The following is a 16,977-nucleotide window of genomic DNA, read 5'->3' as shown; positions in this document are numbered from 1 at the left end:
CTAGTGATTAGAGAGCCCGAGACCAAATCAAGTCTCGGTTTGTCCTCTGTTAGACGAGAGAACGAGATCAGAGGAACCACAGGCTCTCAAAAAAAGGAATTGTGTAATCTGGATCACTGTTCAGGATGATTCTTTCATGCGTGTCATTTCAGTTAATTGTCTGGAGATGCTGTTGTTTTTAGGAGTGTAGCTTAACGAGACTGCGGGTCTCTCCCTCGACTAACAACCGCATGGGCACGGCTGTACAAATCACCTTTATTAGCGCTTGTTTCTAATTGGCGTTATTTTCTTTTGACACCCTCGCTTGGCTATACTGTGGAATGAGAGGAAAGGTGTTCAGGGTTTATGCTTGATTCCTTTTTAAACGTTGTCAGCGAGTGAATTAAAGTTAATAGTGTCCTGCGTTCGAGCTCAGTGGAATATTGATGAGTCATAACTCAGATGAGCGCAGTATCATTTTGAAGCTTTCCTTATGATAAATGGGCAATAGTCTAATCGTTGTGCAACTCACCCACCCGGTAGAAAATTAAGGCCATTCTGAATATTCAACCTAACAAAAAAATAGATGAAGACTGTACTAGCTCACCGTGCTGTGATTAACTGTAATCTCCAGTATGAAAGTAGCCTATATTTCTTGTGTTGTTGACATGTAATGTTGTCATCAATAGAACAAATCCTCCTCTCCACCAGTTCTCTTCTCTTCTTTGCAGATGTTGCCTCTTAACACCTTTAAAGGCAATTACTTTTGCGGCTGTCTGTTGTAGCCGGGCAACGTCATAGGGTCTAAGCACACAGGAGGCGGATGCTTTTGCTGATCTTAGCACCTTTGGATATTAAGGGAAGCACCGGCAGTACCTATTCTTGATTCGGTACCTCCCCCCGCCTTTTTGTCTATCGCCATCCTACGACAACCTGCCGCGAGGAACGGAGACTGGGAGGGGGAGGAGAGGACACACCCGCACACACGGTCCCGCTCTCAACGCCGGCGCGTTGCGGAGGATGCTGCAGACAACACGAGGATCTGATTAAGTGTCCCAAATTGGAAATAGATTTTTCTTCAGCTGGATCAAAGACATCGCGGTTATTATTGTTACGAGCTGTTCGTCATTGGAATCAACTAGCCGGTGTAATGGGAGCAGCAACGGCAAACGAGCTTTAAAAAAGGTGTCTGTTGGTATGTACTGGTCTTGGATGAAATACTATTTTCTCACTTTTTCTATAATCTTTTCATAACATTCAGCTATAAGACGTAGGGTGTGTGCTTGCTAATCACGTCTATGCAGAGAAGTTAAAACTGGAAATCCGGATTTTTCTCAAGAAATAGGCTGTTTTGTACAAATGTTTCATCTGTTAGAAAAGGATGATGCAGGCAAGAGATGTTTTTTTTTCGTCCTGAAACCTATTTCCTTCTGCGACTAAATAATTTATTGGTGTTTTTGAATATTTCAGAGACAGGCACCATTTGAGAGTGGAGACAGAAATGTCCCAACAAAACTATTCTAAAGTGAATTATTATGAATAAGTGTCACAAAGGCTTTTTTTTGTCACTTTGCAGACCAGGAAGATTCATACCAGTCTATTTCAGTCTCCTGGGATCTTCGTGACAATCTACTTATCTATGGTTTGGGTGCACTGCATCCCTATGTTCATGCATGATTTCACTGCAGAAGCTTCAGCTTCACCCAGATGGATCTCTCCCCTCCCCGCCACCCCCATTGCAGTAGCGAGGCCTAAAGTATAGGCACTGATTCACAAGCTGTTGGTGGAAACTTGTACTGTTTTGACCAAGCCAGAATTTAAGCACAGGTGTGTTAAAATACTTTAGCAGATTGTACAGCAACATTGTGTTTGGTTGATAGTTGTTTCATTTGAGTTTTCCCTCAGATCTGGACATCATTTCACACTAGACCTTCACACCCACTTAGCCTCCTCTCCTGCTAAATCCCTAGATATAGTATGTCTAAGGTTATACCAAACCATATCGATTATTACAAAATGGTACGTTGAAACCTTACCTGACACGTTGATCTCTCCTCTCTACTGTCTCTCCTGTCTTTCCTCTCTCTTATTTCTCTCCCCTCTTCTCCTCTTTTCTCCTCAACACTCCTCTCCTTCTGCTGCAGGACAGATCCTAGGTGACATCCTGTGGCCCTCAGGCCTCTACGGCGTAGAGCCCCCTCCCTCTCCTGCCCCATATCCTCTCCTGCCCCCCTCTCCTGCCCCATATCCTCTCCTGCCCCCCTCTCCTGCCCCATATCCTCTCCTGCCCCCCTCTCCTGCCCCACATCCTCTCCTGCCCCCCTCTCCTCCCCCACATCCTCTCCTGCCCCTCTCTCCTCCCCCAAATCCTCTCCTGCCTCCCTTTCCTCCCCCATATACTCTCCTGCCCCCCTCTACTGCCCTCTCTCCTCTCCTGCCCCCTTCCCTCTCTGGCCCCCTACATCCAGCCCCACTGAGAGGTGCAGGCCTCCCCCTCCTCCCTCTCCAGAATGACTGTTGCCGCCGGCGACCCCTCTGACGAGGCCGCTGCGCGCCCTGGCCAGGACTACGACCCTGAGGCCGACCATGAGTGCTGCGAGAGGGTGGTCATCAACATCTCCGGCCTTCGCTTCGAAACGCAGCTCAAAACCCTCTCCCAGTTCCCAGAGACCCTCCTGGGGGACCCCAAGAAGAGGATGAGATACTTCGACCCACTGAGAAACGAATACTTCTTCGACAGGAACCGGCCCAGCTTTGACGCGATACTCTACTACTACCAGTCGGGCGGCAGGTTACGACGGCCCGTCAACGTCACGCTCGACATCTTCTCCGAAGAAATCCGCTTCTACGAGCTCGGGGATGAGGCGATCGAACTGTTCAGGGAGGACGAGGGATTTGTCAAGGAAGAGGAACGCCCGCTGCCAGATAACGAGTTCCAGAGACAGGTGTGGCTTCTGTTTGAATACCCGGAGAGCTCCGGTCCGGCCAGGATAATAGCTATCATCTCCGTCATGGTTATCCTCATATCCATCGTCAGCTTCTGCCTGGAGACCCTGCCCATCTTCCGCAACGATGAGGACGAAGTGCAAAGGGTCTTGATGCCCGACGGCAACTACACCATGATCTACACCTCCACCTACTTCACCGACCCGTTCTTCATCTTGGAGACGCTCTGCATCATCTGGTTCTCCTTTGAGTTCCTGGTGCGGTTCTTTGCCTGCCCGAGCAAGGCAGGCTTTTTCGGGAATATCATGAACATTATTGACATTGTGGCCATCATCCCTTACTTCATCACCCTGGGCACTGAATTGGCAGAGAAGCCAGAAGATGGCCCAGCGGGCCAGCAGGCCATGTCACTGGCCATCCTCCGAGTCATCCGTCTGGTGAGAGTCTTCCGTATCTTCAAACTCTCCCGCCACTCCAAGGGGCTTCAGATTCTGGGTCAGACCCTGAAAGCCAGCATGAGAGAGCTGGGCCTGCTCATCTTCTTCCTCTTCATAGGGGTGATCCTGTTCTCAAGTGCGGTTTACTTCGCGGAGGCCGACGAACCAGAGTCCCAGTTTGAAAGCATCCCGGACGCCTTCTGGTGGGCCGTGGTGTCCATGACGACAGTGGGCTACGGCGACATGGTTCCGACCACCATCGGCGGCAAGATCGTCGGCTCGCTCTGTGCCATCGCGGGCGTGCTGACCATTGCCCTGCCCGTGCCCGTTATAGTGTCCAACTTCAACTACTTCTACCACCGTGAGACGGAGGGAGAGGAGCAGGCCCAGTACCTGCAAGTCAACGTCCCCAAAGAGGACTCCAACGAGGAGCTCAAGAAGAGCCAGAGCGGCTCGACCATGAGCAAGTCGGACTACATGGAGATCCAGGAAGCTGTGAACAACAGCAACGAAGACTTGCAGGAGGAGAACCTCAAAACGGCCAACTGCACGTTGGCCAACACAAACTACGTCAACATCACTAAGATGCTCACAGACGTGTAGCGGCATGTCTGCCCCCCCCCCCTCAGGGTGAGATGTGGGGTGGATAGATCAGATGGGATAGGGGGGAGGCGTTCAGCCTGCCTTCTCAGATGTGCTGGCATATCAAGGCAATAGATTCAGGACACACACGCCAATATAAGCGAAGATCTAAAACAAAGACCATCTGCCCCTCACCTCCCCTCTTCATCACCTACCACACCTTGCCCTCAAACTCCTAGCACCTTGTCCTGATCCTGTCAGACAGACTGCAAATCCAATTGTTTCAATTATCTGCATGGAGCCGGCTTTATCTTTGTGACTGTTTCAAATCAATACCCTGCTCGAAACAATAGCCAAACGTCAAGCTAAAAAAATATACAAAAAAGGACACAAAAAGAAATAAAAGACGAGTGACAGAGTAAAAAAATATTCAAAAAAGGCAGCCATCTTTAACTTCCAACTGTCAACATCCTCCCTGCTGCTGCTTCTTCTGGCTCCGGCTCCTCGGCAACATGCCTGTCTGCAAGACGCACTGTGCCTCCGCACTCTTCAGACGAGTCTGGCGAGTGCGCTCCGTGAAAAGCTGCTTCTGGAAGCTAGGGAAACCAAACTGTTTCTCATGGCCGCCAACTGTCACCTGGAGATGACAGAGCGTGTGTGAGGACCAAGCAAGCATTCTCTGTTCTGTGGGAGGCTTGGAGAGGGTGTGAGGGTGAGAGCGAACCCATGTGGTCTAAAGGACGAATGACATCCATCAGCTCCCAGCTCATGGTTCGACACCTTTTTTTCCAGTAGACATCGGTATCTGATGAACGACTGAGAATGGCCTTGACTTTTCACTGCTTTTAGTCTCACATTGTTTATGTACTGTATGTGCGATGCAAGCCTCCCACTCGACTTTACTGCAGAGCTTTCAGGACAAAGTGAATGTTTTCTCTCCTGTTTGTTTTCACTCATTTACACTTAGCGGTTCGACTGACCTCGGTAGTTGTGACATCACAATGGTAGTCACATAGGTACGCACTACCTACTGTACGTAGGTAGCAACTTTGCATGTAGCTCTTATCCGAATAAGAATTTCACTCACAACTCTTAATTGCTTCAGCACACTACTCTATATGTGTCTGTATGATAGCCCTTGTTGCAATTTTCCATCTCATGAAGGGATTCCTCGTTTATAACGAGGTTCTCCGGCATAGTGACAGAATAACTGGCAAAGATGAACATCCCGAATCCTCTGTGACGGGAATATACAGGAACATATGTCCTCCTCGGCTTTACCGATTCTACTCAAACGTAGCATTCCCAATAGCGGTTGATGTCACCGTCGTCATCGTCCTGGTTAGCAGTGTAGCTTAAGTGTCTCGGAACCTCACCTTAGAATACGGTTGTGTTTTCAGACCCGAAACATCATCCTCAGACTGAGTTCCAGTCCGTTTGGCCTAGCGGTAGAAACAGACAGGGGTTCAAAGCTTGTTTATTGGTACGCCGGACGATGTACGCGTCGAGCAGCTCGTGTTCATGTAGCTCGGTAGCTGAGCTCTGCTTTTAGACCAGTGCATTAGTGGATTACAGACTGACACTGTTGAAAGGGGTTGAAGCATCAATCTCGCTCTCTGATGGTGTAGCATTGCCAGGCCGTCCTTGTTAGTCGGACTCAAAGTGCCCTCAAGACTACGCATTGGTGTGATGTGAGGGATGTTTATACGGTGTGAGATCAATCCAAGGATTTGCCTCTTGTCTGCACCAATCTCAGTAGAACAAGTCTTACTTTATGAGGATACAGAGTTTTAATTAGTTGTTGTTTTCCCAGTATTGTTTTCTGTGTTTCTCTGTATTCGTTCACTTTGATCATGGTAGGACAGTGGTGGAGGTCGGGTCATCATGTGCTTGGCAGTCATCCCAACCTGCAAAAACTCATTTCAGGGAGGTAACTGCGCAACCCCCCCACGACTAAGACACTATTTTTGTATGTAATCCTAGTGAATTAATTTATCAAAATACCCAGTACAATACTAGCTAAAAGACAATGAATCATATGATATAGCATTCTGATAAAGTACAACTTGTGGCACTGATTGTGATTGATGTAGACAAATGGTAAATCTTTTGAACCCTCGGTGGACCCTGAGGAGAAGTATAAGGCCGATCTTTCTTGGCGCTGCATGACCTCCCTGCGTTTCTAAAAGCATGCATTTAAGTTCAAAGAAGCCTCTGAAAAAAAAGTAAACGTTCCATTGATAATTAGCCTATAAGATGTATATTTATATATACAAATATATACAACTATACATAATACTTTTAATCTGTGACAAAAAGCAATCTTTGAAGTGTGAAAAAGAAAGAGTAAGTCTTGAGATGGTACGCAGACCATTGCGGTGTTTGATTGTGAAACGAAAAACGGCCATTGTGTTGGTAGTGTGGTCACATCCAGGTATGATTGGTGGGACAGAGTGCCAAAGACATAGCCATCTTATAGTAATACAAACACTAGCCTATAAAAAACACTCCAGCCTTCACGTTTAAAACAGTAGCCATCACAAATAAAATACCGGTTATCACATCCAAAACACTGACCATCAGATCGATGGTGTTTTCTCTCTGTATCTGTCTCCTTTTGACCGTTCTCTCAGCAATCCTGGCATTAGCGTCGTTAGCGGTAGCATAGTTAGCGTAGTTATCGTTAGCATGGTTAGTGTTAGCATAGATAGCGTTAGCTCAGCTAGCATTTTTAAGGAAAATGGCTGCCATTTTAACACCTCTGTAATGTAGCAGCTGTGCATGGTCTGTGACATGCACCTGACACATATCCCTTCTCCATCTGAAGGGCCTGTAGAAAGCAGCAGCATCTTATAAGGTTGATAGGATCACTAACCCCTGGGTGTAGATAGGTAGATGCTGGACTGCCAGGATCCATTTAGATTTGTCTGTCAGTTGAGTCATCGGGTTAGACAAGCCCAGGTAGTTGGCCAAGGCTAGCCAAGTCCAGACTACCCTAGCCAAAACAAGACCCAAGCGAAAAAATATTATACTTAAAGTAAACTTAAGTACAAACATACTTACAAATTGAATGTGAAAATCCAAAAAAGTAGACGTCCTATTGTGTCGAAAAATACAAAATTATTAACCTCTCATTTAGTACAATTTCAGATTGAAGTATACTATTTTTCCGCTTGGCTGCGGCCCAGTGCCAGTTTGGCATGTCTCCAGATAGAGACGAGGTTTAGCTGCGTCTCAACGCCTGCCTCAGTTGTTTCTCAGGATGTCCAGTCAGATTGTCTAGAGGAGCGGTTCTAAGCTGTTATAAGCGGTTCTAAGCTGCTAGCCCTCTCAGTGGAGCATGTTCTATCTCCTGTGTCTTACAGCACCAGCGTGCTAAGGCAGTGTGTGCTTCTGTCAGGCATGTACCTTGTGGATCAAGTGGATCTAACCACTCAGCTGTCCACTTCCCTCCAGAGTGCCCAGGGTGTGGGTGGAGGAAGCCCCTGCAGTGCGGGCAGAGAGAGGTCATGTGGGCGGAGGGATGGTGAGTGTATGGGTGACGTTACGTTGACTTGTTGACCATCTTATTGTCTAATATAGAGATGCTACAGATCTGATGGGGCTTTGTAATTGCACAGTTGTGGTGTTTACATCTTGCTGTGAGTGTGTGTGTGTGTGTATGTTTGTGAAGGCTAGTATGTGTGTGTATGCACGCGCATGTGTGTGCATGTGTTTGCGTGCGAGAGTGCGTGTGAGCCCACCTGAGAATGTCCGAGTCTTAATGTCTGGATGTACAGATTTATTTCTGATGAACCGTGTGACCAGCCATGCATGACTGATAGAGGGAGACCTGCTTACAGAACGACCAAAAACAATTGTCTATGCATGTATGAGTTTGCATCTATAAGCTGTTACCATTTATTTGATCTTTCTTTTTCTACGGACGGTTATTCCCAAGACACTTAAAGAGATAGCATGATAGACCTGTTAGAATTAAATGCACAGAGACTGTAGAGTCCATTTTATCGTAGAGACTCCTATTTGGAATTCAAGCACTGTACTGTAGTTGATAGACTATCGGATGTCCGAACTCTACAAGCACAAGCACAATAAGAGTTTAACCAGCCTGTGCTTGTTGATTTACTATGTAAATTCAAACATTTCTATATCCATACACATCTATGTCTTGGAAGGGTCTCGTGTCTGAGTCTGTGTCTCGTGTTCATAAGAAAGCAACAGTAACCCATGAATCCCCTCTAATCTATGGGGGCTCTACCAGCAAAAACACAGCTAAAGTCACGACACAACGGGCTGTTGTTGGGGCAATAATGCCGGTATCGCTTACCGGCAATGTGATATTTCTGGCAACAGGGTGTGACACATCAGCAAAGAATGACCCGATCAAGTTTCTTGTTCTTTCAGCTAAAAACTGCTGCAGCAGCTGCAATACGCCAGCGAGGGGATGCAATCTTTGCCCGCCGTGTTACATGAAGGAAAGGAGAGCCTAATCTGTGTGATGTTTAGTTAGTTAAAGGGATGCCCAACTATTAATGCACTGAGAAGACTATGCAGAGAGATACTGCTGGACCCTACAGAAAGTCCTGATTTGAGTCATTATGTTTAAAGTGTTTGATCTGGCACACGGACGTCATTTGGAGAGTTTCAAACCAACCTAACATCAGGAAATGTGTGGTTGGTGGTTTTGTTTTTTTATTTTATTATTGTTTATTTTTCTCCAGTGTGAATGCTGTTGGTTTTATGTGTGTATTCATGTCATGATCTTTTGACCTTTGCACTCAGTGACACGGAACGGTGTGTAGAAACTAAGTTTCTTTCAGGGTTTAGGTTTAGAATCGACTGAATTCTGGGACCCAGCTGCTGAAAGAGATGACCGGTGTGGTCACAGGAGAGACTTGTTGTAAGAACACATACGAATATAATATGCAATCTGTTGCGTGTATATGCATGTGTGTGTGTGTGTGTGTATATCTGAGACAGATAATGTGTTCATAGTTCTTCTACTGGCCTGAAGGTGAATACGACACAGTGACTTTCACTTCTCTGTACAGTCACTCCCTCACCCCCCGACCCCTCAACCTCTCTCAACCCCCCCCCCCCCTTCTCTCTTTAAACCCCCTCCCTTCCCCATCGCCATCCCGACTGGACGGTCAACTTCTATCGACTTTGGTACTAATGGACAATATTTTTTCTATGAAAAGATATGTGAGGAAAAATTATGTACAGTACACACTACCGGGATTACGAAACAACAAACAACATCAACAAACAACAACAACAAAGTACCAGACTGCTGTAAGAACGTGAATCAGTGGGAACTCTGCACTTTACAAGAACAAAAAGACAATCTGTGGACGGGTAGAAAAAAAAATCGAACATCTAATTAAAATGCATATAACCCCTACAAATGCTCATAACCATGACAAAAATTATACCAATAATGAAGACAATAATTATTCAGCCAAAATGTTGTGTGTGTTTTTTTTTACTTTGTGAAAGGGGCACTTTCTCATGAGTCAGACATGACCATGATCAATGCACTCTCTTTCTTATCACCTTTAGTACCACCATCCACACTCACTCTAAAAGTGCATCCGAAGATAAATCATGTTACTAACGTGTTAATTTTGCTGACACTTTGATCCAAATCGATTTATGGGGGGGGGGGGGGAGTTTGAACCTGCAACCTCTTGATCTGCAGATAAACATTTCTACCACTGAGCTACACCCGCCCCAAGGCGCTCTATCAGTCTTTCTTTGTTGTCGTGCCAACGGTAAAAGGCCAGATGTACCATGAGACTGGATGTGCTGTCTTTATCACTCCTGCTGTCTGGCTTGTCTTTGTTGCTTGTAAAACATCACGTTTGCTCAACGATTCTCAGCATATTTATAGCAGCAGCAGTGTCGACGTGTCTCTGCTGATACAAAGAGCTGTGAATCGATCAGAGAGCTCTTTGTTGCTATTCTGGATGCTGCATCCAGTTCCTCTGAGTCTCTGGAGCCGAGGGCTCTTTAGAGGAGCCTTCAGTGCCTTCTGGCATGCTAGCCTTATTCTGCTGTTTAAGTGCACGGCACTGTTCATGCTTTCTGCAGTTGAGGGGAGGGAGGGAGGGAGGGAGGGAGGGAGGGAGAGAGAGAGAGAGAGAGAGAGAGAGAGAGAGAGAGAGAGAGAGAGAGAGAGAGAGAGGAGGGAGAGAGGGAGGGAGGGAGGGAGGGAGGGAGGAGTGAAGGGGGGGTTGTGCTATTAATAGACATTTTGTTGGAGAGAGCAATAGGACCAGGAGCGTGAGTGAAGGAGGGAGAGAGAGGGGAGAGAGAGAAAGGGGAGGGGGGGAGAGAGCGATAGAGGTGAGGGGGAGAGAGGGGAGGGAGAGAGAGGGGAGAGAGAGAAAGGGGAGGGGGGGGAGAGAGCGATAGAGGTGAGGGGGAGAGAGGGGAGGGAGAGAGAGGGGAGAGAGAGAAAGGGGAGAGGGGAGAGAGCGATAGAGGTGAGGGGGAGAGAGGGGAGAGAGAGAAAGGGGAGGGGGGGAGAGAGCGATAGAGGTGAGGGGGAGAGAGGGGAGGGAGAGAGAGGGGAGGGAGGGAGAGAGAGAGAGACGGGAGAGAGAGTTAGACAGGGGAGGGGGAGAGAGGGGAGGGGGACTGGGGCAGGAGAAGGGCTCAATTTTGGCAGGAATCCTTCACAGTAGAATTTCTCCGGCCCTCTAAGGAGAAAGGAAGGAGGTGAGGGGGGGGGGGGGTGAAGAGGGCAACGATATGCTAAGGGACCTGTTCTGGGGATGAAAGAGGAGGAGGAGGGTGGTATCAGTGATACTCCTACACAGTGTCTCCTTTTCAGTACAATGACGGTGACAAAGCAAAGTAACAAATGTTGAATTATAAAATACAATCTGAGATCCTTGCTGTCTTCCAGAGCTGCTGCTGACCCAACTCTCGAACATCAAACACTGGGGATAGGAACAGCAGCGTGGTCAGAGCATCTGACTGCAGATCAGGAAACCACAGATTCAAATTCCCCTCTGGTCGTCGTTATGAATGAAAATCCTGCTGAACAAATACATTATTCTAAATCGTGCATCGCGACTCCTCGCATCGAGAGGGGCCAGTTGCGGTGGCTCGGGCATCTGATAAGGATGCTTCCTGGACGCCTCCCTGGTGAGGTGTTCTGGGCACGTCCCACTGGGAAGAGGCCCCGGGGAAGACCCAGGACACGCTGGAGGGACTATGTCTCTCGGCTGGCCTGGGAACGCCTCGGGGTCCCCCAGGAAGAGCTGGTGGAAGTGGCCGGGGAGAGGGAAGTCTGGGCCTCCCTGCTTAGGTTGCTGCCCCCGCGTCCCGACCCCCAGATAAGAGGAAGATGATGGATGGATGGATGCATCGCGATTCAGGTAGAGAGCAATGCACACTGTGAGTAGAAGTGATGTTCAGTCTTTCCAGCATGGAGGTTCCTTCTCAGTTCCCAGAGTCATCATGGAAGGATTCACCTTCCCTCAGGCAGAGAGCATGCTGGGAAGCGTGGAGGGAGGATGAGAGAGAGGTGGTGCCACCGCCTCGTGGACAGGAACACACTGTTGTTGTCTCTGTGTCAGGAAAGCATGTTTGTGACTGAGTTAGGGAGGTTGGTGTGTGCTTGAGTCTTGAGTTACTAATGTGTGAGTGTGTTTGTGTTACAGGTGAGCAGGAGTGTGTGTGTGTGTGTGTGTGTTTGCCAGATGGGAATGGGTGAGCAGGGATTTATAGGTGTGTGTGTGTGTGTGAGCAAGTGTGTGTGCAGGTGTGTGTGTGTGCAGGTGAGGAGAGGTGAGCAGTGATGTGTGTATGTTGGACCAGCCTGGTTGATAGGGAGTGATAGGTCCCACTGTGGCTGCGTGCTAATTAAGAACTGGTGTGTGTGTGAGCTGTTTGTGTGTGATTGTGAGCTGGTGTGTGTGTATGTGTGAGCTGGTGTGTGTGTGATTGTTGAGCCCTATTCTCCAGAGTTGGTGTGTGTGTGATTGTTGAGCCTTATTCTCCAGAGTTCTGTACTGCCTCTGACAAACACAACCCTCATCACCTGCTACAGACACACACACACTGCTCACACACACCGCTCACACACACTGCTCACACAGACACACACACTGCTCACACACACTGCTCACACAGACACACACACTGCTCACACAGACATACACACTGCTCACACAGACACACACACTGCTCACACACACTGCTCACACAGACACACACACTGCTCACACAGACATACACACTGCTCACACAGACTGCTCACACAGACACACACACTGCTCACACACACTGCTCACACACACTGCTCACACAGACACACACACTGCTCACACACACTGCTCGCACAGACACACACTGCTCACACACACTGCTCACACACACTGCTCACACAGACACACACACCGTTCACACACACTGCTTACACAGACAGACACACACACTGCTCACACAGACACACACACACACACTGCTCACACACACTGCTCACACAGACACACACACACACAGCCCTGCTCACTCCTCCTGACCCAGCAGTGCTACGAGGGCTTCACGATTGGCCACAGAGAAAGCGATCTGAATGCGGCTCCTTTTAGCAGTCCAGGATGCTTGCCTGTTCCCTGGTGACGATAGCGTGAGTGCCCCCTGGAGGTGTAACCTGGGAAGTGACACGTCCATGCAGACAGCTGTTTCCTGCTGGATCTACGACACAGAGGGTGACTGGGAGAACTCGGTGTAAGTGGGGGTGACTGAGCATTAATGATCCTGGTCCTGGTCCTGGTCCTGATTCTGATCCAGGCCAATCTGGGCCCATCTTGGATGCAGGTTTCACTCCATGCACACCTCCTTAGATGCTGATGTTGAACTGTGTCCTACATGCCAACCCAGAGCACGACTGACAGAGACTCACAACCTCCTGTGTGAGTTAATATTTCATCTCCATCTAGGTCCCTAAGCTTCTGACCACAACCTCCAACTCTCTCTTCTCTCCACCACCCCACCCTCCATACACCTCGAACTATCTGACGTTATTGCAAATGTTAGCACACTCAAATATGTTAGGTGCAAGCTAAATTGAGATTTTACTGTTAAACATTATCTATGCATTTTACAAGTAACTGACGCCAGCTAGCTAGCTGTTACTTTACTTTACATTCTATGATGCTTTTATATTCGATTTATCAAATAGTTTTTAAATGAGTAATAAAGGTGGAGAGCTCATGGCTGCATGCTTTCAGTTTTAAATGTTTATAATTTGGAAAACCAGGCTAAGAAACGTAAGGGTGGGGCTGAAGCATTAAGAGACAAAAATACATCACCATCACTAGACAAGGTTTTAGCAATTGAAAAACGGCTGTTTATTTTACATGAAGCTCAAAAACTATTTTGCGCTCAAATAAAGGCCAACATTTTTCGCTTGCGCGTGTTGCACGCTCGCATTACGTTGGGAACTCCGTAACTAGCATCACATCAAACACAGAATGTGGATGCATTGGCAGGGCAGCTGTGGTGGCGTATACGGGGGCCGGTTCTGGTGGGCCGGTCTGGATCAAAGTCCAGGGCACCAAAATGGCTAGCAGCGGCACTGGTGGGGAGTGTGTGTGTGTGGAGAGAGTGTGGGTGTGGAGAGAGTGTGTGTGTGTGGAGAGAGTGTGTGTGTGGAGAGAGTGTGGGTGTGTAGGTAGGGGAATGTATGTGCAGGTGAATTTGTCCCTCTCATGGTGAGTGAATCTATCTTTGCTCATGATCACATTCATTATGGATGCAGGACTCTTTCTTGAAGTGGACGATTCTCTCTCTCTCTCCATCTCTCTCCCTCTCTCTGTCTCCCACTCTCTCCTTATCTCCCTCCCTCTCTTTCTGCCTGTCCTTTTCTCTCTCCCTCTCCTTTTTTGATGAGAGTGTGTGTGTAATCCTACTGTGTGTGTGTGTGTGTGTCCATGTGTGTGATGTCTATACCCTCAACTATACTTGAGATTGTTTTCAGAGAATCTGGAGTTCCTCCAGTAAACTGCTATGGCTGTGCTCCCTTGCTCCTCTGCCCTGAGAGAGAGAGTGAAGGGTAGGAGAGATGGCTCAGGGTAGGAGAGATGGCTCCCACCCAGAGAATCTTCAGTGTGACTGCGAAATATGATAGACTGAACACACACACACCTGGCCGCCTCACTCACACACACACACACACACCTGGCCGCCTCACACACACACACACCTGGCCTCACACACACACACACACACACCTGGCCTCACACACACACACACACCTGGCCTCACACACACACACCTGGCCTCACACACACACACACACACACACACACACACCTGGCCTCACACACACACACACACCTGGCCTCACACACACACACACACCTGGCCTCACACACACACACACACACACACACACACACACACACACCTGGCCTCACACACACACACACACCTGGCCTCACACACACAGGGAGGTCACCCTGAGGAAAACCAGCCGAGGGGAAAATGAGCCCCTCAAACACAAATACACACCTACACACTCATACATATGCACACATAAGCACACACACTAATACTCACACACTTACGCATAGACACACACGGCTAATCTCCAATAAACAGACAGACAGGTCAATAGACAGACAGACAGACAGGTCAGTAGACAGACGGGCAAGATGACAGACAGACAGAAAGGCAGTTGACAGAGAGAGCGAGACCAACGAAAAATCTGAAGAACATACAGAAGTAATAGATACGACCCATCAACGTGGCTTTGGATAACAGCATCTTCTAAGTGAATAAAATGTCTAATATAATCATGTGTGTTACGTGGTAGTATCTCCTAAGTAATACCAGGGGGGACAGATGGGTGAGCGGTTAGTGAATCGGGCTATTAATCAGAAGGTTGCCGGTTCAATTCCTGGCCGTGCAAATTACGTTGTGTCCTTGTGCAAGGAACCTTACCATACTTGCCTCTGGGGGAATGTCCCTGTACTTACTGTAAGTCGCTCTGGATAAGAGCGTCTGCTAAATGACTAAAGGTAAAATGTAAATGTAAATACCTTTGGTATTATCATGATAACAAAACCGTCCTCCGTCTGCACTTTGTCGACGTTTCGTGAATCGCCCGCTCTGCGAGCAACAACATCCTCAGCTGGAAGACTCAGCCTGCTCTTTCAGGGAAGTTGGCCAAATTAATTACAATCGTCTTGTTGTTGTTGTTGCATCACACTAAACATCTGTCGCGTTTCCTGACGGCCCGAGCGCACCGTGACCAAGAGACGCACGCTTCTGACGGCTCGCACAGACGCTACTGACGGCTCGCACAGACGCTTCTGACGGCTCGCACACTGCTCCGTCCCAGAGCAGTGACACGAGGTTTGAGTCGTCCAGCAGGTGACACAAGGTTTGAGTCGTCCAGCAGGTGACACGAGGTTTGAGTCGTCCAGCAGGTGACCCGAGGTTTGAGTCGTCCAGCAGGTGACACAAGGTTTGAGTCGTCCAACAGGTGACCCGAGGTTTGAGTCGTCCAGCAGGTGACACAAGGTTTGAGTCGTCCAACAGGTGACCCGAGGTTTGAGTCGTCCAGCAGGTGACACAAGGTTTGAGTCGTCCAACAGGTGACCCGAGGTTTGAGTCGTCCAGTAGACTCTTTCATCCAGAGCAACGTAGGAAGCGGGCATGTAGGAACTACAGCTGAAGGACAAGAAGGGTTGTGACTGTATTATGGTGGTCAGAGTTGAGGAGCGGCCTGTATTATGGTGGTCAGAGACATTTACATTTAGTCATTTAGCAGACGCTCTTATTCAGAGCGACTTACAGTAAGTACAGAGACATTCCCCCTGAGGCAAGTAGAGTGAAGTGCCTTGCCCAAGTACACAACGTCATGTGGCACAGCAGGAATCGAAACGGCATCCTTCTGATTCCTAGCCGGATTCCATAACCGCTCAGCTACCTGACTCCCTAGAGTTGAGGAGCGGCCTGTATTCACCATCTTGACTTCAGCCCAGTGGTGAGTACATGGTGTTTGAAGTACAGCAGGTTGTCGGCTACAATGCAGTAGCTTGTTATTGTATGTTTAGGGTTAAGATGGGTTTAGCTCAGTGATTAGATTGTGACCCTGAGTCAAGGTCCAGCAGCTTTGAACATTTAAGACATTTCAGACGAAACACAAAAACCCACAAAGGCAATGTGGATTGTCTGTCTGTGTGTGTGCTTGTGTGTTAGTGTGTGTGTGCTTGCGTGTTAGTGTGTGTGTGCTTGCGTGTTAGTGTGTGTGTGCTTGTGTGTTAGTGTGTGTGTGCTTGCGTGTTAGTGTGTGTGTGCTTGTGTGTTAGTGTGTGTGTGCTTGTGTGTTAGTGTGTGTGTTTCTTTGGTCCGTGCTCGTGTTGCGTGGGGCAGATGGAGCCCTCCAGGAGGTCCTGGAGCAACCCTGACTTCCTGTGGTCACAACCCTGACTTCCTGTGGTCACAACCCTGACTTCCTGTGGTCACAACCCTGACTTCCTGTGGTCACAATCCTTCTTCTGCCCACCTGTCAACTTCTTCCTGTTTCCACACACCTGTAGTCCTCTTCCTGTTTCTACACACCCGTAGTCCTCTTCCTGTTTCCACACACCTGTAGTCCTCTTCCTGTTTCTACACAGCTGTAGTCCTCTTCCTGTTTCTACCTGTTTCTTTATGTGTATATGAGCTATATTTTACAACCTGTGTTCTTGGATTGTGTTTCTACGCCCACCTGCTGGTAACTGATTAGGATGCAACAGCAGGGAAAAACATGCTCCATGACCACAGATAGATTAAACACAAAAAACGACTCTTTACGTGGTGACACCGTTATGGTGGATGAGTTATGGTTTGTGAAAAGCCTTTTTTTTTTAAAGGCAGCTCAAATGACCACCACAACCCTGACTCCACATGACATGCATCCATGAGACGTGCACCACCCAGAACAGGGGGGAAGGAGGGGGAGGGGATGAAGTGGGGGGGGAAGGAGGGGGAGGGGATGAAGTGGGGGATGAAGTGGGGGAGTTTGACG

At 48.3% G+C, this 16,977-nt stretch overlaps 1 protein-coding gene across 1 annotated transcript in view; it reads left to right on the top strand.

Moving 5' to 3' along the window:
* The window catches only part of LOC134028319 (potassium voltage-gated channel subfamily A member 2), a 9,596-nt gene extending 185 nt beyond the window's left edge, over positions 1-9,411 (top strand). The window contains exons 1-2 of the mRNA XM_062471804.1: positions 1-1,174; positions 2,124-9,411. The exon at positions 1-1,174 is cut by the window's left edge and continues 185 nt beyond it. Coding sequence (XP_062327788.1) covers positions 2,490-3,965 — 1,476 coding nt within the window. The 5' untranslated portion in view covers positions 1-1,174; positions 2,124-2,489 and the 3' untranslated portion in view covers positions 3,966-9,411. The remainder of the gene's footprint in view (positions 1,175-2,123) is intronic.
* Positions 9,412-16,977: the final 7,566 nt, after the last annotated feature.

This window comes from Osmerus eperlanus, chromosome 1 (assembly GCF_963692335.1).
Source record: "Osmerus eperlanus chromosome 1, fOsmEpe2.1, whole genome shotgun sequence".
NCBI classification, from domain to species: Eukaryota; Metazoa; Chordata; class Actinopteri; order Osmeriformes; family Osmeridae; genus Osmerus; species Osmerus eperlanus.
Note: the sequence above shows the minus strand (reverse complement) of the source record. Positions and strands in the feature narration are given on the sequence as shown.